The sequence below is a fragment of the Microcaecilia unicolor genome, chromosome 11 (genome assembly GCF_901765095.1).
Source record: "Microcaecilia unicolor chromosome 11, aMicUni1.1, whole genome shotgun sequence".
Classification (NCBI taxonomy): domain Eukaryota; kingdom Metazoa; phylum Chordata; class Amphibia; order Gymnophiona; family Siphonopidae; genus Microcaecilia; species Microcaecilia unicolor.
Genome location: NC_044041.1, coordinates 126,157,179 through 126,179,063, shown reverse-complemented (window position 1 = coordinate 126,179,063; position 21,885 = coordinate 126,157,179). Strand labels below are relative to the sequence as shown.

At 44.2% G+C, this 21,885-nt stretch overlaps 1 protein-coding gene across 4 annotated transcripts in view; it reads right to left on the bottom strand.

Annotated features, from left to right (window-relative positions):
- The window catches only part of DPF2 (double PHD fingers 2), a 183,906-nt gene that overhangs the window by 105,753 nt on the left and 56,268 nt on the right, over positions 1 to 21,885 (bottom strand). For all 4 annotated transcript variants that reach the window (XM_030217954.1, XM_030217955.1, XM_030217956.1 and 1 more), the window contains exons 5-6: positions 18,899 to 18,991; positions 16,299 to 16,377 (exon numbers count right to left, since the gene is read on the bottom strand). In XM_030217954.1, coding sequence (XP_030073814.1) covers positions 16,299 to 16,377; positions 18,899 to 18,991 — 172 coding nt within the window. The remainder of the gene's footprint in view (positions 1 to 16,298; positions 16,378 to 18,898; positions 18,992 to 21,885) is intronic.

Sequence of the window (21,885 nt, the reverse complement as noted above, 5' to 3'; positions counted from 1 at the left end):
TCTAACGGGACCACAGGTAGAATTGTGTTCAAAGAATTACTATACATCCAGAGGTGGCCGGTTCAAATCCCACTGCTGCTCTTTGTGATCTTAGACAAGTCACTTAACCCTCCATTGCCTCAGGTACCAACTTAGATTGTGAGCCCTCCAGGGACAGGGAAACACCCAGTGTATTTGAATGTAACAGTGGTGGAAATAAGTATTTGATCCCTTGCTGATTTTGTAAGTTTGCCCACTGACAAAGACATGAGCAGCCCATAATTGAAGGGTAGGTTATTGGTAACAGTGAGAGATAGCACATCACAAATTAAATCCGGAAAATCACATTGTGGAAAGTATATGAATTTATTTGCATTCTGCAGAGGGAAATAAGTATTTAATCCCTCTGGCAAACAAGACCTAATACTTGGTGGCAAAACCCTTGTTGGCAAGCACAGCGGTCAGACGTCTTCTGTAGTTGATGATGAGGTTTGCACACATGTCAGGAGGAATTTTGGTCCACTCCTCTTTGCAGATCATCTCTAAATCATTAAGAGTTCTGGGCTGTCGCTTGGCAACTCGCAGCTTCAGCTCCCTCCATAAGTTTTCAATGGGATTAAGGTCTGGTGACTGGCTAGGCCACTCCATGACCCTAATGTGCTTCTTCCTGAGCCACTCCTTTGTTGCCTTGGCTGTATGTTTTGGGTCATTGTCGTGCTGGAAGACCCAGCCACGACCCATTTTTAAGGCCCTGGCGGAGGGAAGGAGGTTGTCACTCAGAATTGTACGGTACATGGCCCCATCCATTCTCCCCATTGATGCGGTGAAGTAGTCCTGTGCCCTTAGCAGAGAAACACCCCCAAAACATAACATTTCCACCTCCATGCTTGACAGTGGGGACGGTGTTCTTTGGGTCATAGGCAGCATTTCTCTTCCTCCAAACACGGCGAGTTGAGTTCATGCCAAAGAGCTCAATTTTTGTCTCATCTGACCACAGCACCTTCTCCCAATCACTCTCGGCATCATCCAGGTGTTCACTGGCAAACTTCAGACGGGCCGTCACATGTGCCTTCCGGAGCAGGGGGACCTTGCGGGCACTGCAGGATTGCAATCCGTTATGTCGTAATGTGTTACCAATGGTTTTCGTGGTGACAGTGGTCCCAGCTGCCTTGAGATCATTGACAAGTTCCCCCCTTGTAGTTGTAGGCTGATTTCTAACCTTCCTCATGATCAAGGATACCCCACGAGGTGAGATTTTGCGTGGAGCCCCAGATCTTTGTCGATTGACAGTCATTTTGTACTTCTTCCATTTTCTTACTATGGCACCAACAGTTGTCTCCTTCTCGCCCAGCGTCTTACTGATGGTTTTGTAGCCCATTCCAGCCTTGTGCAGGTGTATGATCTTGTCCCTGACATCCTTAGACAGCTCCTTGCTCTTGGCCATTTTGTAGAGGTTAGAGTCTGACTGATTCACTGAGTCTGTGGACAGGTGTCTTTCATACAGGTGACCATTGCCGACAGCTGTCTGTCATGCAGGTAACGAGTTGATTTGGAGCATCTACCTGGTCTGTAGGGGCCAGATCTCTTACTGGTTGGTGGGGGATCAAATACTTATTTCCCTCTGCAGAATGCAAATAAATTCATATACTTTCCACAATGTGATTTTCCGGATTTAATTTGTGATGTGCTATCTCTCACTGTTACCAATAACCTACCCTTCAATTATGGGCTGCTCATGTCTTTGTCAGTGGGCAAACTTACAAAATCAGCAAGGGATCAAATACTTATTTCCACCACTGTAAATCACCTTGAGCTACTACTGAAAAGGTGTAAGCAAAATCCAAATAAATAAACCACAAAATCTTTCATTCTATCAGTGTTCCATTTTAACATATGTTTAGTAGCCCAGTTCTTAATGCCAGCTATGCAAGAAAGAACGACAGAATAAGTCAGGTCTAAACTGTTCTGTGCAGGTATCCAAATAAAAATATTATCCGTAAAGAACGAGCTCCGGACAGTAAAATAATGGAATTCAATGAACATAATAATGCTGAATAATGTAAGAGAAAGGGGTGACCTCTGCGGCCCCCACATTCAGGAGTTCAAATCTCCATTTTTCAACACAAAGTAACTAAGACTGATCAGAAACTCTTTAAACCATGCATAAACCCTACCAGAAATACCCACATCAGCAAGTTTAGTAAGCAAAATAGAAATGGTCTACCTTTCTGAGAAGTTCTGAGAGAAGAGGACATTTCTTTGATAAGCGAACACTATTTTGCTTTGTACTCTGGGAACTTAAAGATTGGGGTTTAAAGGAGAAATTGTAGGTTAGTGATAGGCGGAATAAAAATATAAAAAAAGCAAACTTTATCAACTAATCTCTATAGCCTTCTCCCCTTAGTATTAATTTAGATTTTGCACACACCTCTTTCAGTAGTAGCTCAAGGTGAGTTACATTCAGGTACACTGGATATTTCTCTGTCCCAGGAGGGCTCACAATCTAAGTTTGTACCTGAGGCAATGGAGGGTTAAGTGACTTGCCCAAGATCACAAGGAGCAGCAGTGGGATTTGAACCGGCCACCTCTGGATTGCAAGACTGGTGCTCTAACCACTAGGCCACTCCTCAGTTTTAAAACTTGAACTTTGTACCACAGTATTAACAGATAGAATCTAGCAGGCACTGCAGGATCTAGTTTAGTATTAAGGGGGAATAAAAAAAGAGAGAGAGAGAGGGAAAAGCAAGCAGGACCTAGTTTAGTATTAAGGGGGGAATAAAAAGAGAGAGAGAGAGAAAAGCAAGCATTAACTAGTTGCCATAGTGTACAACTCTTTTCCCATAGTTTTAAACTGAAATTTTCTCTAGAAATAGGCATTTTTCCCATAGTTTTAAACTGAAACCTTTTCTAGAGGTAAAAACTTAACAGCCAAAAACTCTAGTTCTAAAAGGCAGTTATTTTCTGTTCTTTGGTTGCTTGAGAGGTAGCACGTCCAGTGACCTCAATTAGATGTTAACTAAGGTGTGGGGAAGTATAGGACATTTCTCTGGTAAGTGAACACTATTTTGCTTTGTGCTTTGGGAACTTAATTAAGGTTTAAAGGAGGAATTGTAGGTTAGTGATAGGCAGAATAAAAATATAAAAAAGCAAATTTTATCAACTAATCTCCATAGTCTTTTCCCCTTAGTTTTAAAAACTTTGTACCACAACATTAACAGATAGACTCTAGCAGGCACTGCATATAGATAGCCGGGTGGCTGGTGGACATGAGGATCGCCTGGTGACTTGCCTGCCTGGTGCGAAGGTGGCGGACCTCATGCATCACCTAGATAGGATTTTAGATATTGCTGGGGAGGAGCCAGCTGTCTTGGTACATGTGGGTACCAATGATGTAGGAAAATGTAGGAGAGAAGTTCTGGAAGCCAAATTTAGGCTTTTAGGTAGAAAGCTCAAATCCAGAACCTCTAGGGTAGCATTTTCTGAAGTGCTACCAGTTCCATGCACAGGGCCCAAGAGACAGGCAGAGCTCCAGAGTCTCAATGCATGGATGAGACGATGGTGCAGGGAGGAGGGTTTTAGATTTGTTAGGAACTGGGCAACATTCTGGGGAAGGGGGAGCCTATTCCGAAAGGGGCTCCACCTTAACCAGGGTGGGACCAGGCTGCTGGCATCTGCATTTAAAAAGGGAAATGGGACTTGATATACCGCCTTTCTGAGGTTTTTGCAACTACATTCAAAGCAGTTTACATATATTCAAGTACTTATTTTGTACCAGGGGCAATGGAGGGTTAAGTGACTTGCCCAGAGTCACAAGGAGCTGCAGTGGAAATCGAATTCAGTTCCCCAGGATCAAAGTCCACTGCACTAACCACTATGCTACAGGAGATACAGCAGCTTTTAAACTAGAAACTGGGGGAAGGCCGACAATCGCTCAAAAGCGCATGGTTCAGAATAAGGTATCTTTCAAAGATATCACCAAATCAGAGAAAGATAGGGTATTCCGATAGTGAAGCTGCAAAAGAGACTGTAGAAGATCAGGTGTCCTTAAATAAAAATCAGACAAAAGATTGCAAATTAATACTGTCAAGTACTGAGCATGATGTAAATAGGAACAATAAACATAGTTTGAAATGTCTATATGCGAATACCAGAAGCCTAAGAAATAAGATGGGAGAGTTAGAATATATTGCACTAAATGAAAAATTAGATATAATAGGCATCTCTGAGACCTGGTGGAAGGAGGATAACCAGTGGGACATTGTCTTTCTAGGGTACAAATTATATCGTAGTGATAGGGTGGATCGAATTGGTGGAGGGGTAGCATTGTATATTAACGAGAGCCTTGAATCAAATAGATTGAAAACTCTGCAGGAAACAAAACACGTCTTGGAATCACTATGGATTGAAATTCCATGTGTAAAGGGGAAAAGGATAGTGATAGGAGTGTACTACTGTCCACCTGGCCAGGATGAACAGACGGATGCAGAAATGTTAGAGGAAATTAACAAACAAACTGAGCAACACAATAATAATGGGTGATTTCAATTACCCCGATATTGACTGGGTAAATGTAACTTCAGGGCACGCTAGGGAAGTAAAATTCCTTGACGAAATCAAGGACAGCTTTATGGAGCAGCTGGTACAGGAGCCGACGAGAGAAGGAAAAATTCTACACCTAGTCCTTAGTGGAGCGCATGATCTGGTGTGGGAGGTAATGGTGCTGGGGCCGCTTGATAACAGTGATCATAATATGATCGGATTGGATATTAGCTTTGAAATAAGTATACCTACCTGAATCTCCACTACCCAAATTGCAAAGGACTTAAATACAAGACAACCCATGCGTCCAACTTCTCTTACATAAGCACTCGACTGTGGAATGCACTGCCACAAGCTGTGAAAGCAATCTATGATCACCTAAAATTCAGAAAATCATTAAAGACTCATCTATTCGGAAAGGCATACCCGACTGACCCAACTTAAATGCCTCAACTCCGCAACACTTCACTACCAAAGATAGTATTGGACATTATCAAACCCTCCTTACCTTTAACCCCACGTGCCTGAATCTGATCTTCCCTATTCCACCATAACATCTTTTGTACTTGTCCCCTACCGGACTTGGCGAATGCCTTCACGGTACTATGTAAGCCACATTGAGCTTGCAAATAGGTGGGAAAATGTGGGATACAAATGCAACAAATAAATACATAAAATACGTTAGGGTTTAACTTTAAAAAAGGAGACTATGATAAAATGAGAAGAACGGTGAAAAAAAAACTTAGAAGAGCGACTGTGAGGGTCAAAAATTTACATCAGGCGTGGATGCTGTTCAAAAACATCATACTGGAAGCCCAGGCCAAATATATTTCGCGTATTAAAAAAGGAGGACGGATAAATCACTCAAAGTCTCTAGCGCTCGCAGCTAGCCAGGAAGTGAGGTGGCAATGGGGAGACGCATTCCCATTGTGTTGGGCTTCGGAATCCCTCCAGTATCTGGGGGGTACGGATTCCAATGAAAACATCAGAGTTGTACTTCATAAACACCACCAATATGGTTTCCGCCTTGAGAGAGAGATTGGACAAATGGATGATACTGCCGCTTACTTTGCATGGGAGAATTCATCTGTTCCGAATGGTGGAGTTCCCTCGATGGCTTTACATGTTTCAGGTGCTCCCCATCCGGTTAAAGGCCAAGGACTTGAAACAGATTTATAAGCATGTAAGAAAATTTATATGGAGGGGCTCTAAGCCTAAACTCCCTTTGAAACTATTGATGGGGTCCTGGAGAGAGGGGGGCATGGGACTTCCTAACCTACGTCGTTACAATCAAGCCAGTTTGCTGCGTCACTTAGGGGATTGGCTACTAGATAGACAGGATTATACCCCTCGTAGGCTAGAACAGGACTACTTCCACCCATATCACTTGTACTTTCTACTGCAGTGTCCAAGTCACCAACTTCCGGCCTGGGTGAGTCATAGTGTACTGGCAGGCTCCCTGAGAGAGGTATGGAGAGAGTTAACTAGGGCCTGGGGATTGGCATCAGATGTCTCGGACCTTATACCACTACAGGGGAATCCCCAGTTCCAGCCTGGTACGGAGAGCAAGGTATTCCGTAGGTGGGCAGAGATGGGGATTACTAGGCTGGAACACGTGTTGGGTTCTCAGGGGCAGCTGTTGGATCTAGGGGCCCTGGGGGTTGGTATTAATCAGAATTATCAATACGCCCACTGCCAGTTAGCACATTATATTAGATCCTTGGAATCAGGGAAATTGAGACGTGGGCATGGGTGTCGCATCAGGGAGTTCTTTAACTCCATGCCAGGAAAGCGTTTATCAGTTTCAGGGTTGCAAAAAGCCTTAGGGGAGTACAGTGGGGGAAAAGACACAAAGCGAATATTAGGGAACTGGGCTCATGATCTGAAACATCCAAATTTTCAACTGGATTTCCAAAAGTTGGTGGCTCGGATACCCTCTTTATCAGGGAATGCTACCCTGAGAGAATGTCAATACAGAATACTACATCGGACATATATGTCAAAAATCCAGATATCTAAAATTGGGGGAACAGTAGATCCTCTGTGTTCTAAGTGTGGACAGAGGGAAGGCACACTATTTCACTCCCTTTGGGAATGTTACAAGATCAAAATCTTTTGGAGACAAATTGTAGGGTATTTGGAGACGGTGCTGCAGGAAGGGATTCCGCTTTCCCCAGTGGGTCTCCTGTTGGATAAGTATGAACTATTTGCACAGCACACACGGGGAGCTCGGCAGTTTATACGGAAAGCGAGTATGGTGGGTAAGAGACTGATCTTAAATGCTTAGATAAAAACAGAATCTCCAGCACTGGAGGAATACTTTACATGAGCTGTTGATGTTGGAGCGGAGAAGGGTGGGATCTTCCCTCAAGAGAAGGAAGGTGTTCTTGGGAATCTGGGAACCGTACATACAATCCTTGGCACCAAAAGCTTGTAGCTTTATTTTAAATCATCTGTAATCTTCATCACAAGATGGGGGTCTCCTCCTTTTTCTTTTTTTTTTTTTTTAGAATGGCTAATGTTGGAGTTGGGAGGGGGGAGAGGGGTAGGGGAGGGAACAGACTCCTTCTCTACTAGATGGAGGGGGAGAGGGAGGGAAGGGGAATCAATCGAGGTTAATGTAGTAGTAAGGATGGCTAAGTACATGTGATTTACGCATACATCCAACTGTACATAGTCGCTACTAGGTTGCGGAATAGTCGGAGGAGGGTGTTGAATACTGGTCATGTACATAACTGACCGCACCCAGAGATGAGCTGTTCGGAGATGGGGGAGAGGGTCATCAGAGTACAGGCCCTAAGGCTCACCCCAGAGGTGAGCAGCTTCAGCAGTGGTATTCAACTCTGGGATGTGGATGATGTTTAGGTTGCTCCAAGTAGATGGGGGTGGGAGTTCCTCCTGCAACAGTTGAAGAGATGCTGATAAACATTTTTATCGAGATATATGTACTTTCTGTGGAATAGTCTTTTGTAATGATTAGTATGATGTAGTATCAACACCTGTTTACCATTTAAGACAATGGGGGAGGGTGGGAGGGAGGAGAAGGAGGGTGGGATGGGGGGGGGGGAATTGTTAAAATGTTTGATGACGCAATCCATTTTATAGTTCGCTTGTGGAAGTTACAATGTTGGCATTTTTGTCTTGGTCAGTAATTGCATACTTTGTATTGTGTCTGTCATCAATAAAAATGATGAAACATTAAAAAAAAAAGAAGGAGGACGGAAGACCAAACGACAGCCGGCATAGTTAAAAAGAGGTGAAGGAAGCTATTAGAGCTAAATGAAAATCCTTCAGAAAATGGAAGAAGGAACCGACTGAAAATAATAAGAAACAGCATAAGAAATGTCAAGTCAAATGCAAAGCGCTGATAAGGAAGGCTAAGAGGGACTTTGAAAAAAAGATTGCGTTGCAGGCAAAAACAAATAGAGGCATATTTTTAAAGCACTTAGCCTTCCAAAGTTCCATAGAAACCTGTGTAACTTTGAAAGGCTAAGTGCTTTGAAAATGAGCCCCATAGTATATTAAAATCAGGAAAATAGCCAAAAAGAGCTGAAACACACGGATAGGGCGATAGCTGAGATCTTTAGACAATTTTATGAACAACTGTATAAACTGCAATCAGAGGTGGTAACTCCGAGCGCAGCATATCTTGGTAGTGTGGATCTACCACAGTTGGAAACTGCAGAATTAAAGATCTTAAATGCAGGAATAACAGAGGATGAAGTAGATTGGGTAGTACAGCAGAGCTCCCTGGGGAAGGCACCTGGGCCGGATGGCCTCAGTAACGAATTTTATAAATTACTTAGGCCTGGAATTGGACGACAACTAGCGGAGGTATTCAATGAGGTGGTCAGGAGGGGGCAGATGCCTGAACATATGAATAAGGCTAATATTACGGTAATACTGAAGCCACATAAGCAGGCACACTTACCGGAATCTTACAGACCTATATCTTTGCTGAATTCGGAGACGAAGTTTTTAGCTAAGATTCTGGCGAATAGACTGGCCCGGTTTTTGCCGACATTGCTGGAAGAATCACAGGTGGGTTTCGTGCAAGGTCGTAAAGTGGTTAGGAATCTGAGACGAATACTTGGGGCACTGGAACGAGTGAGGGATGAAGGTTTGCAAGCCATGTTAATAAGCTTTGACGCCGAAAAGGCCTTTGACAGAGTGGACTGGGGCTTTATGTTTGAGACCTTAAAGGCCTATGGCATAAAAGGTTTTTTTGGAAAAGCTGTAAAGACGTTATATACAAATCCTAAGGCACGAATTAGTGTCAATGGGTTATTCTCCGACTGGTTTGATATAGGAAGGGGAACCCGGCAGGGATGCCCGCTCTCGCCGCTACTATTTGTATTGACACTGGATCCGCTATTGCGGGAAATTAACAACAACGTAGAAATTAAAGGCGTTCGGATCCTGGATCAGGAATTTAAAACTGCAGCATTTGCAGATGATTTACTGGCACTAATAACGGATCCGCAGAAATCGTTGACTCGGTTGTTGGAAAGTATGAGGGAATACGGGGACTTTGCGGGCTTCAAATTGAATCTAGAGAAATCAGAAGCCCTAGTCAGTGCCGGGGTAGACCCAGGGATATGGAGTCGGTCACAGATCCGCCAAGCACACACGGAATTTAAGTATTTGGGAGTGCAACTGTCAATGGACCCAGCACAACTATATAGAATTAATGTCCCTCATTTAATTGGGGAAACTAAAATACAACTGACAGCTTGGGTTTCTCTGCCGCTGTCTTTTCTAGGTAGAATCCATCTATATCGCATGGTCATATTCCCGAAATGGCTGTACATGTTGCAGATCTTGCCTATCAGGCTGTTGGTCAGAGATTTGAAAACTCTGCAGAGGCACATAGCATGGTTCTGCTGGGCGGGGAAAAAATCGAAAATGAAGTGGAAATATGTGTTTGGGACTCAGCGTGAGGGTGGGTTGGGCATGCCTGATTTAAAAGAATATAACTGGGCTTGTATGGCCAGACACTTGCGAGATTGGGTCTTGCAGTTGACAACCTACACTGATATAGGATGGGAACAAGCTTTGTTTCGACCATGGTCTTTAAATTGCTTATTACACACTAGGAAAGTGAAGATACCAACTCCTTTCCAAGATAGTGTACTATTACAACCTCTACGTTACGCCTGGAGGTTGTTGTTGGGCATCTGGGGGCAGGACCCGGAGGCCAGTGTGCTGCTAACGCTAGTGGGGAATGTAGATTTCCAGGCGGGTAGGGAGAACCGAATTTTTAAAGACATGGAGCGACAGGGAGTGATACTACTGGAGAGTTTTCTTCAGGTGGATGGGTCGCTGCTGCCCTATGGGGAATTTGAAAGGAGGTGTGCGGGAGGTCCACTGGCGAGATTGGCCTATTTACAACTGGAACACTATTTCAGAAGCTTACCCAGGTCTGCACTCACACTGGAGTTTGGGAAGAAGGTTCGGGAGTTCCTGAAAGGGGATGAAGTAGAACAGACATCAATCTCCTGGTTTCACAAGGCGCTGAGGGATTTAAAACCCCCCAAAGATGTCAAAGAGGTAGTGGGGAGATGGGAGCAAGAGATGGGAAGTTCTTTTGCTATAGAGAAGGTGATGACAGCACTAAAAGGGATGACAGGAGTAGTGCATAGTGCAGAACTACAAGAATGTCACTTTAGAACAATACATAGAGCATACTTCTCGGGCAAGCAGGCATGGCATGCAGGGATAGTAGAAGCTGATAGATGCCGGAAGTGTGGAGTGGGCATGCCTTCTTTGGCACATGGATTATGGCAGTGTCAGCGAATCCGGGGCTTCTGGACAGCTCTCGCCCGGTTTGTGTCAAGGATCTTGGGGTGTAGAATACAGCTCACTTTCGAGCGAGTCATGTTTAGCTCGCCAAAAGTGTGGACACGGGGAACAAAAGAAGAGAAGCTATTCCTGAGTAAGTCTTGCATTCTAGGGAAGAAATGCATATTGAATCATTGGTTAATGGACATACCGCCCTCCTACTGGTATTGGAGGAACAAATTGCATGCGCTTATGCTGTGGGAGGCCAGAGGTGCTCGTTCCACCCCCAAAAGGAGGACACATTTCATAAAAATTTGGACAGCATATTTGAATGTAGTAGCGCCCAGAGTGAGAAGTCAGGTGTTGAATGAGTTGGAGTGAATGGGGATGACTGTGGAGATAGAGCGAATGGTGAGGAAGGGAGAAGTGCTGGGGGGGGGGGGGGGGAAGGGTGGAGAGGGAGGGAAGAGGATGGGGGATATTTCTGAGACAAATACCACCGACAACTGACTATAGGGAAATGTGTTAGTTTTATGGGTGCTGATGTTGGAAATAAAGCTGTATGGTTCATGTAAGAGACGGAGAAGTAAGATGAAGGGTTATAAGAAACAAGGCCCGGTGCGGCAGATCTTGCCTTTAAACTACTGTCTCATAATGAAGAGTATTCCTATGATCAATACCCTGAACAGTATATCCTATGGGTGGTAGCATTGTATGAAGTTGGGGGTGTGCACAACTTGAGGGGGGAGGGGGGTGGGGAGAGGGGGTGGGAAGGGGGATAAAGCTAAAACCTTAACAAACTGACTTGAGTTATCACGTTGATATTTGGATTTACCTACTTTCAGTGTAAAATGTACAAGTTTCGTTGTTATCAATAAAAAAGATTTAAACATAAAATCAGGAAGCCGGCAAAAGAATCGGTTGGACCGCTAAATGACAGAGGAGTAAAAGGGGCGATCAGGGAAGACAAAGCCATAGCGGAGAGATTAAATTAATTCTTTGCTTTGGCCTTCACCAAAGAAGATTTGGGTGAGATACCAGTGCCAGAAATGGTATTCGAAGCTGACGAGTTGGAGGAACTGAATGAATTCTCTATAAACCTGGAGGATATAATGGGGCAGTTCTACAAATTGAACAGCAGCAAATCTCCTGGACCGGATGGTATTCATCCAAGAGTACTGACAGAACTGAAAAATGAACTTACAGAGCTATTGTTAGTAATATGTAATTCATCCTTAAAATCGAGTGTGGTACCGGAAGATTGGAGGGTGGCCAATGTAACGCCGTTTTTTAAAAAAAGTTCCAGAGGAGATCCGGGAAGTTATAGACCGGTGAGTTTTACGTCGGTGCCGGGCAAAATGGTAGAAACTATTATGAAGAACATAATCACAGAGAATATTCAAAAGCATGGATTAATGAGACAAAGTCAACATGGATTTAGTGAAGGGAAATCTTGCCTCACCAATCTAATACATTTCTTTGAAGGGGTGAACAAACATGTGGATAAAGGGGAGCCGGTTGATATTGTGTATCTGGATTTTCAGAAGGCGTTTCACAAAGTACCTCCTGAAAGACTCCAGAGAAAATTGGAGAGTCATGGGATAGGAGGTAGTGTTCTATTGTGGATTAAAAACTGATTAAAAGATAGAAAACAGAGAGTAGGGTTAAATGGTCAGTATTCTCAATAGAGAAGGGTAGTTAGTGGGGTTCCCCATGGGTCTGTGCTGGAACCGCTGCTTTTTAACATATTTATAAATGACTTAGAGATGAGAGTAACTAGTGAGGTAATTAAATTTGCTATTCACACAAAGTTATTCAAAGTTGTTAAATAGTGGGAGGATTGTGAAAAATTACAAGAGGATCTTACGAGACTGGGCGTCTAAATGGCAGATGACGTTTAATGTGAGCAAGTGCAAAGTGATGCATGAGGGAAAGAGGAATCCGAACTATAGCTACATCATGCAAGGTTCCATGTTAGGAGTCACGGACCAAGAAAGGGATCTAGGTGTCGTCGTTGATGATACGTTGAAACCTTCTGCTCAGTATGCTGCTGTGACCACTATCCAATTTGGCTGTTCCAGGGGCATACCCTTGGAGAGACGGGATGTTCGGAGCCACCAGCATAGACTGCCCCTCACCTGAATCGGCAGGGACAACCTCGCTTCTACAGAATCCCTCTATGGTGACTACCTGGAGAGTAGAGATCTTTGAAGAGGCGGCATGTGAGCCCTCGCCCAGGGCACTGCTTCTATCAACACCGCCATGGAACCCAGGACCTGAAGGTAATCCTTCACCCTCGGCTTCGAGGACTGCAACAACAGACGAATGTGAGACTGTAAATTGAGAATACTAGTCGGGGGAAGAAGAACCACCAATGCTGAAACATCAAAGGTACTCTTTAACAAGGCTTCTTTACCACCATCCACGGGAACCGTGTTCCTCTTTGCAACAGCCAAAACCACTGTGTCCACCACCAGTGACCTCACAAGAGACAAACCATGGACTTAGTGGGGTGAAAGGCCGCATATGGAACATTCCACTGCGCTTGAATAATGTTCCTTATATCTTCGTGCATCAGAAAGGTTTTACCCAGGCGACGAACACCCTTCACCAGAAGGTCAACTTCCTACTCTCCACCACAGAGGACTCCTGCTCCTCAAAACGCATAGCGTAGAAGACACCAGGGAGATATACTCTTGCAAATCCTCCTTGTGAAATATTTTGACTACAGAAGGGTCTTCTCCAGGCGGGAGAGCCTCAGCTCCCCCTTCTCCCAGATCAAAGTCCTCAGCCATCTGATCCTCAGAAAGAAACCCTGGCTCTACCAGAACTGGCATGTCCCGGTCTGGATCAGAGGCTAGATCCTCCTCCAGGTACAAGGACTGCCTGACCCTTTTAGCAGAGACCAACTGACTCTCCAGAAGCCTTTTACCTGAATCTGCAACAGGGCTAAATTTGTGGAAGAAAAACGCCTGGTACATCTGCAACACAAATTCAGGAGGGAATCCCACCCCCCCCCCCCCCTTCAGACACAGTCGGCACTACTGAGGAACTACTTGACATCAAAAGCACCGGTGAAACCGCGGGCAGGGAAACAGAGTTCAATGAGAGAGACAAAATGGTGGTGGTTCCCACCAAAACCAGAGTCAACTGAACTGCACCTGCCACGCCCTAATTGCCCCCCCCCCCCCCCCCGGAACCGTCGAATTAGATCTCCCTGCCTCAAACGCAGTATCCAGCGCAATGCAGAACTTGCAAGAGCCAGTTGCTCCAAAACCCCGCTGCTGACATACAGAACAGCGGTGGAGTTTCTTTGACATGATTCTGCCACTTTTTTTTTTTTTAAACACGCTGTGCCATAGTTAGAATGGCAAAAGGAACAGAGAAAGTCAGCCACAGCAAATAGGAAGGGAGCTATCTTGCCCGCTTGCACTAATAAAACAGCTGATCGCTGTGGTATTAATTAAGGGTTTGGGTTTTTTTTAGAGGCTGCCTCTCCCTGCCTGCACTACTCTTCCCCTGAAGAGAGTGAGGAATAAAACAGCACACCAAGGACTCAATTCGGTGCCAGGGAGGACAAGGGGGGGGGAGGGACCCAGCCACCCAGATGTGACACCCCCGACGCTACCAGAGACCCCTTCGGGCCTCAGCCTCCATTAACCAGCAGAACCAGAAAGGCAAAGAACAGGAAAGGAAGGAAAATAAGGAATGAGACTGAAGAGCTCACCAGCTTCCACCTGCTGGAGACTGAGAATACTAGATCTTTACAAAATAAACACTACAGCCTAGATCATAAATGTTGTGTTAGTGTTGGCAGAGAAAAAGCCCTCAGAAACCGCTGGCCAAAAAGGTCTGCGGTTTAGTGCAAGGTTATGTTTGAATCAGTTCATAACTCTTGCAGCGTTTCTATCATTGGGCAAAAAAACTCTGTAACCACAGGGCTATATTTAAGCCTCAAATGAAATAAGACTGACTAACAGCAATGATTTATAAATCGTCAGGCCCTACTAATGGCCCGAAACACATCAGCAAATCAGCAAAAAAAGAAAACTTAGCTTTTAAAACTGAAATCAAAGCACTCGTCTTTTTCCGTTCGACGGGGATCACCGTTTCACCAAGCGCCATTTTGAAAGAGTTTGTGCCTTCAACTCAACTTCAGCATACTAGCACTCCGTTCCTGATGAAGCCGCGTTCTTAGGTGAAACGGTGATCCCCGTCGAACGGAAAAAGACGAGTGCTTTGATTTCAGTTTTAAAAGCTAAGTTTTCTTTTTTTGCTGATTTGCTGATGTGTTTCGGGCCATTAGTAGGGCCTGACGATTTATAAATCATTGCTGTTAGTCAGTCTTATTTCATTTGAGGCTTAAATATAGCCCTGTGGTTACAGAGTTTTTTTGCCCAATGATAGAAACGCTGCAAGAGTTATGAACTGATTCAAACATAACCTTGCACTAAACCGCAGACCTTTTTGGCCAGCAGTTTCTGAGGGCTTTTTCTCTGCCAACACTAACACAACATTTATGATCTAGGCTGTAGTGTTTATTTTGTATTATTCTATACGTTTTCACTACAGCGCACTGCACTTTGTTCTAATTAATACTAGATCTTTCTCTAGCTGGCAAGGGCTTTTATTGGTTCTCTCTCTAGAGTCTCAGTTCTCAGTCTCCACCCGCTGGAAGGTGTGCACATCCCATCAGTTACATTCTGGGCCGGTCTGGAGGGACGCTAAGGAAGTTTGAATTAAAGAATAATAAGATTTTTTAGACTCTTGAAACATTAAACTTATATTGCTCCATCTTTAATTTACATACTTGTTTAATGTCCTCATTAGACTTACGCAATGATCTTTCTAATCGATGGCACTCTTGCTTTTGTTTCTGCAAAACAGTACTATACCAAGGAGCATTTTTCCTAACTACTTTAGTTCGCACCCTTAAAGGAGCAACCTAATCCAATGTTTCAATTCCTGCACTTTTCCAATTAATGAACAATTGGCTTGGATCATCTTGATAATTTGATTCAATTTCAGAAAAAGAATGCCAGAACAGATCCTTATCTATTTTTCCTCTAGTTATAACAGTTTCAACTTTTAACATTAGATGTTCTCTAGACATAGCAATATTCAAATTAAGAGATAGCAAGAAATGGTCTGAGAAACTAATTCTGTAGTCCTGGAAGGAATTGCTTCTCCTCAAGCTGTTTCTACATCTAACAGTCTGGCTCTATCCAGCCATTATACAAAGGACTGCTGGGCATGTCAAACTGCCCTAAAAATTCAGGGAGGCAACATCTCACTGAAGGAGGAGGGAGACTGACTGAAACATCAAAATAACAGGCCAGAGAGATACGAGGCTGCTAGCCAAGACAGCTCCTAATGTGCTTTCAAGTGCTCTAAGATCTGAGGTCAACACTGAGGTCCACGTTATCTCCAGAGTTTTTAGCACTGCATTCAGTCTCTGTGTAAAGGTGGACCCAAACATGTTGAAGTTAAATAAAAACATTGAATTCAAAACTAGAGAGAAAATTTGGTACACAGCATCTGTCAGAAGCCACCAACCAGTCTTGCTCACTAAAAAGGGGAGAAGATCCTCTCTGTTTTACACTGTTAGTTGGAATTGCTTTGAAGCATACAGGGATATGTGACACACACCAAGTGATAATCAGCATGACAATGTCTTTTCTTTTTTTATAATAGTTAAAATGAACCGCGTCTTCCCTGAATTGAAATGTAGATTGAGCTCTCCAAACAAAGAACATAGACTTATGACTTTTCTCAGACAATGCTATGCAACACAATGACACTATACACCTCTGACAGCCAGCACAGACAATAGGTGGAGCATGGCAATACGTTCAGTGATAACAAGGACAGCACACCTGTGTCCTGCCTACACACAGCTTGCAAAATACAGATGATTTTGGATTGTGCAAGGCTCCCCCTTCAGGGGCAGGAGGGCACAGTCAGAGATACCATTTAACAGGAACAGGAAAGAGACTCACTGTCACAAGCATATGGTTTGTCACGATCTTCCAGCGCAGCAGCATCCAGTTTCTTACGGGTGCTGCCCACACCTTTTCCCTGAAGAGTAAAAAAAAATAAAAAAAATCCACATTTCAGTAGTGATCTTGCAGTGAAAACTACTTGGCCTTCCAGTGATAAGTACGTCACCAGCCATCAAGTGGGCATCCATTGCAAAAACATTTCCCCAGAAATCTGGGCTGATTAAAGGCTTTTTTCCTCTATAGGCTGAGAAAAAGAGAATGGAACTCCTTCACATTTATATACTCACCACATTGACTAGCAAGTGCAACATGAGCATTATGCACAAAGACACATCTCGCCACAGAACAGGTACAGCAAAAGGTAGCAGCAGTAGCATTAAGGTTCCTTCACAGACACCACAGAACAAGTACAGCAAACGCAACAGCAGCAGCAATAGCATGAATCTTCCTTGCTCACAGAAAGTGTCTCACCACAGACCAGGCAGCTGCAGCAGTTGCACACGCTTCTCACAGACACACTGTCCCACCACAAAACAGGTGTAGCAAAGGTAGAAGCAGTATAGTAAAGCCATGGTGGGACAGAAGATCCCAATAGGAAAGTTTCTTGCATATTGCTCACTTTCAGAAGTAAGCAGTGGAGATATTTATACCTAATATTTATAGGCCTGTTTTCCATACATTTCTCCACTAGAAGCCGACCGAAGTTCATTTTAAGCTTCAGTGTTGAAACCGGCCCAAAATTCAAATTTGGCCTTGTTTCTGTTTTGGCCAAAAATGCCAGTGCATTTTTGGATGAAACCAAAACGCCTCCCTCCCAACACTTCACTCTACCCCCCCCCCCCCCGGTCTGAACAAAAAAGAGCCCCACTCTGCCCCCCCCCCCCCCCCCAAAACAAAAATGGGTCTAAATTCCGGTGGTCTTGTGGCCTCATTGGGGCAGAAGTGATCCAAGTCATTCCTGCCCATTCTGGTTCCAATCCAGTCTCCTGCAACACCATTTTGACTACGGAGCCAGCATGGGCAGGAGCAACTGAGGATTGCTCCTGCCCCAACAGGACCACTAGATTATCATCGCTTGCAAAGCAGGCCTGTGGGGATGTGTGCAGGGCCTGCATCTGTTTGGGGGGGGGGGGGGGGGGAAGTTGCTGGTTTCAGTTCTGGCTTAGGCCGAAACCAGGAAACGAAATTCTGCCACACATTCAGTTTTGGCTAAAAAAAAAACAAAAACAAAAAAAAACAACACAGTTTTGGTCGCCCTTGATTGTCCAAACTCTTCAAATTCAGCTATGCTACTAGCCTTGACAATATTCTGTGACAACAAATTCCATAGCTCAATTATTTGCCGAATAAAAAAAAAAAATCTCCTGTTTCCATTTAATCTCTCCCGTTCCACTCATGATTTTATGAACTTCTATCATATCACCTCTTTTTCTCCACAGATGGAAAGCCCTAATCTGTTTAGCTTTTTTTTTTCATAAGGGAGATGTTCTACCCCCTCTACCATTTTTGTTACCCTTCTCTGAACCTTTTTTAGTTCTGCTAAATCTTTTTTGAGATAAGGCAACCAAAATTGAAGAAGATCCTTCTGTAGCTCTTCACAATCCATTTTTGATTTAACCATTTTAAATAATTGTATCATCTCAAACTTGATTACCCCTTTCTGGATCAATCATGAATGTTAAACACCACCACTGTAGACTCATCATTCAGTCCTACTCTTGTCCACTGCCTCCTATCCCATGACTTTTTGATTTACTGGAACTCTCTCAGGAAGGACCATATGTCTTCTGAAAATCCAGATACATCATACTGACCAGCCTACCATTATCCAGGTGTTCACTTACACTAATAGATCAAAAAGACAAGACTTCCTTATGCTAATATCATGCTGGCTCTTTTCTATAAAGCCATGTCTTAAATTGGTGTGTTTCCTGGAACGCTTTCCAAAAATAGTAGGACTAGGGGGCATGCGATGAAACTTCAGTGTAGTACATTTAAAACAAATCGGAGAAATTTTTTCTTCACCTAACGCGTAATTAAACTCTGGAATTCGTTGCCAGAGAACGTGGTGAAGGCGGTTACCTTGGCAGAGTTTTAAAAGGGTTTGGACGGTTTCCTAAAGGACAAGTCCATAGACCACTACTAAATGGATTTGGGAAAAATCCACAATTTCAGGAATAACATGTATAGAATGTTTGTACGTTTGGGAAGCTGCCAGGTGCCCTTGACCTGGATTGGCCACTGTCGGGACAGGATGCTGGGCTTGATGGGCCTGTGGACTTTTCCCAGTATGGAATTACTTATGTAGTTTCCTCACACATACAGATACTGCCTCATCAATATACAGGTGCCGCAATAGCAGTTACAAGCTTCCTTCAATTCACACCCCCACATAACCACTGTGGACTTCCCTTACATATATACACACAACGTGTCAGCACAGAACAGGTACAGCAAGAGGAAGAGCAGCAGCAGCAGCGCAAATTTCATACCCCCCCACCACCAAAGTACAGATACAGCAGTTAGCAGAAATGGAGATATCCCTCCAAAAGAAACCTACAGACTGTGCCAATTCAGTTCAATCTTCACACTCTCACCTTGGCCTTTCCCTTTCCTCGCCTCTTGGGTGTATCTTCTTCATAGTCTTCATCATCCAGGTCATCGAAGAAGTCATCTGGCTCCAAGATGCGCTATTAGAAGAAAACAAAACATTACTGCAAACATACAGAGAAGGGGACATCTCACCCACATGCAGCCACCCTCCCTATCTCATAAAAACACACTCATATTTTACAGGTTAAGAATGATAACAGTTTCTACTTTGTGCTCTGCTAAAGATCATGGACCTAGAAGATAACAGGAGGGTGAAATGGCCTTAATCTGGCAAAATTATTAGCAGCAAGCAGAAAACCAGTGGTTGAATGGAGATACCACTTTTATTGAGGTAATAAATCCTGAAAGACATGAAGTGTTGATATTGAAAAGATTTATGCAGCTACAATTGAATTTTAATCATGTAACTGGTGAAAAATCCCCCTCTACTGTCCACAATGTACACAGATTTAGCTGCACAAAAAGGAATCAGGCACGTTCAGTTTATGCTTTTCTTTAGCTTGTTAATAAGATATTCAGCATTAAATTTGACTCAGTCTGTCTTCCTAAATGCAACCAAATAGAGACCTGTATCTGGCTGTACAAATTGTGTGATCAAATTTAGCCAAATATTCATCTGCATCTAACTAGATAAATGTGTGCTTAACAGGTCTGGAAAACATTAAGAGAATAAAGTTAGCTGGTTTTCTTTGACTTTGTGGTTGCTGAATATTGACCTCATATTTTTCTGCATTCTATGGTCTACAACACTGTCTGTATATAGGTTCCTCACAATCCCAGATGCTTCTATCTTTAATCAATATTCTGCTATTAGTCCTTTCTGCCCCTCAATGCTGCTGCTTTAAATCTGTGTACAGTAAAAGCCCGGGAAGATTGTAGAATGGGTAGCTGAGCATAATGTGGTTGACTTCTGTTATATTAGCGCTCCTGACCAGTGTTGTTTCTCTGCAGGGTGAGACGGATTCTTCATGGATCATGGACAAGCAGGCTCACAACAGCCACACACATGGTTGATGTCACTACCTGACAAAGCCATTTCGGTCCTTTGTCTAAGAGTTTAGAAACGTCTAGTTGTTGTGCCTGAGCATGCTCATCCTATTTCTGCATGAGCATGTCTTACACTGTCAGGTTTTTTTACAATTGCCAAAACAGACAGCTGTAGAAATCTTTTGTGAAGGTTGACAAGGTCTTGACAAAATTTAGTTCGACTTAGCCAAAGCGCTATTCAACATTAGAAAATCAGGATTCAGAATGATCACCCTCTTGCTACTTGATGCATGGCCTGTACCACCTTTTTCCCAGATTCTCGATACCATCTCCAGAGTCCACACAGCACTTCAATATGCCTCCCTCTTTACCCCTGGGTGGCTTCCTGTGGGAGCCAATCTAGGCATTGGGCATCTAATGACCTGTGTAATTCAGGGCAATTCTGGGAGGAGGGAGAGCTTGTCTCCTTTTCAGATCTACAAGATGAATATGGCTCAGAGGTAATAGAGCTGTTTCAATACCATTTCAATTCGGAACTTTATATCACGTAGGGCCTGAGGCGACCTTAGCCTAAAGGAAACCTTAATTGAAAGGTAAAATTATGTATCATACCTAATAATTTTCTTTCCATTAATCATAGCTGATCAATCCATAGACTGGTGGGTTGTGTCCATCTACCAGCAGGTGGAGATAGAGAGCAATCCTTTTGCCTCCCTATATGTGGTCATGTGCTGCCGGAAACTCCTCAGTATGTCGATATCAAAGCTCCATCCGCAGGACTCAGCACTTAGAGAATTACACCCACAAAGGGACACTCTGCCCAGCTCACCACTGCCGAAACGGGGGAGGGGAATTAACCCAGCTCATCCCCACACAAGTGGGGGAGGGGAATCCGTCCAGCTCATCCCCGCGGAGCGGGGGAGCGACACCACACCCGCCGATGCGGGGGGATCTGGCTTATCCTGCAACCGCAACCGCGGGAGGAGCTTACTGACCCTAACACCGCCGAAGCGGGAGGGGTACAAAGCTGCCCTACAGCCGCACGAAGCGGGAGGGAGCGCCGGCAGAATTTAAGTCTCAATCCAGCCCCGTAAAACGGAGGGGAGAGGAATGCAGCAGCTCACTGTAACACAAAATCGTCTCAACTCCTGAAGAATCCAATTGAAAAAACTTGAACACGAAGTCCTCCTGAACAGGAACTGAAGACTAAACTTGAACCTGAAATGCAACCAGAATATAAACAGTACAGATATCTGGGAGGGGCTATGGATTGATCAGCTATGATTAATGGAAAGAAAATTATCAGGTATGATACATAATTTTACCTTCCATATCATCATGCTGATCAATCCATAGACTGGTGGGATGTACCGAATCAGTACTCACCCAGAGCGGGACACAGAAATCCCTGACCGCAACACTGAAGCTCCAAACCGGGCCTCCGCCCGAGCAGCCACAGTCAAGCAGTAATGTCTGGAGAAGGTATGAGCCGATGCCCAAGTTGCCGCCCTACAAATCTCAAGGAGACGGACCCGGCCTCTGCCATCGAGGCCGCCTGTGCTCTAGTGGAGTGAGCCTTCAGCTGGATAGGCGGCACCTTCCCTGCGGCCACATAAGCCGCTGCAATGGGTTCCTTGACCCATCGTGCCACTGTAGGCTTGGCAGCCTGCAGACCCTTACGAGGACCTGCGAACAGCACAAACAGATGATCCGACTTCCGGAATCATTGGTCACTTCCAAGTATCTGATGATGACCCGTCTCACATCTAGATATTTGAGAGCAGAGTACTCCTCTGGGTAGTCCTCCCTACGAAAGGAGAGTAGACAGAGCTGCTGATTCACATGGAAGCGAGGACCAATCTTGGGCAGGAAGGAAGGCACTGTGCGAATAGACACTCCTGCCTCAGAGAACTGCAGAAAGGGCTCTCGACATGATAGCGCTTGGAGCTCGGAAACTCTTCTGGCTGAAGTGATAGCCACCAAA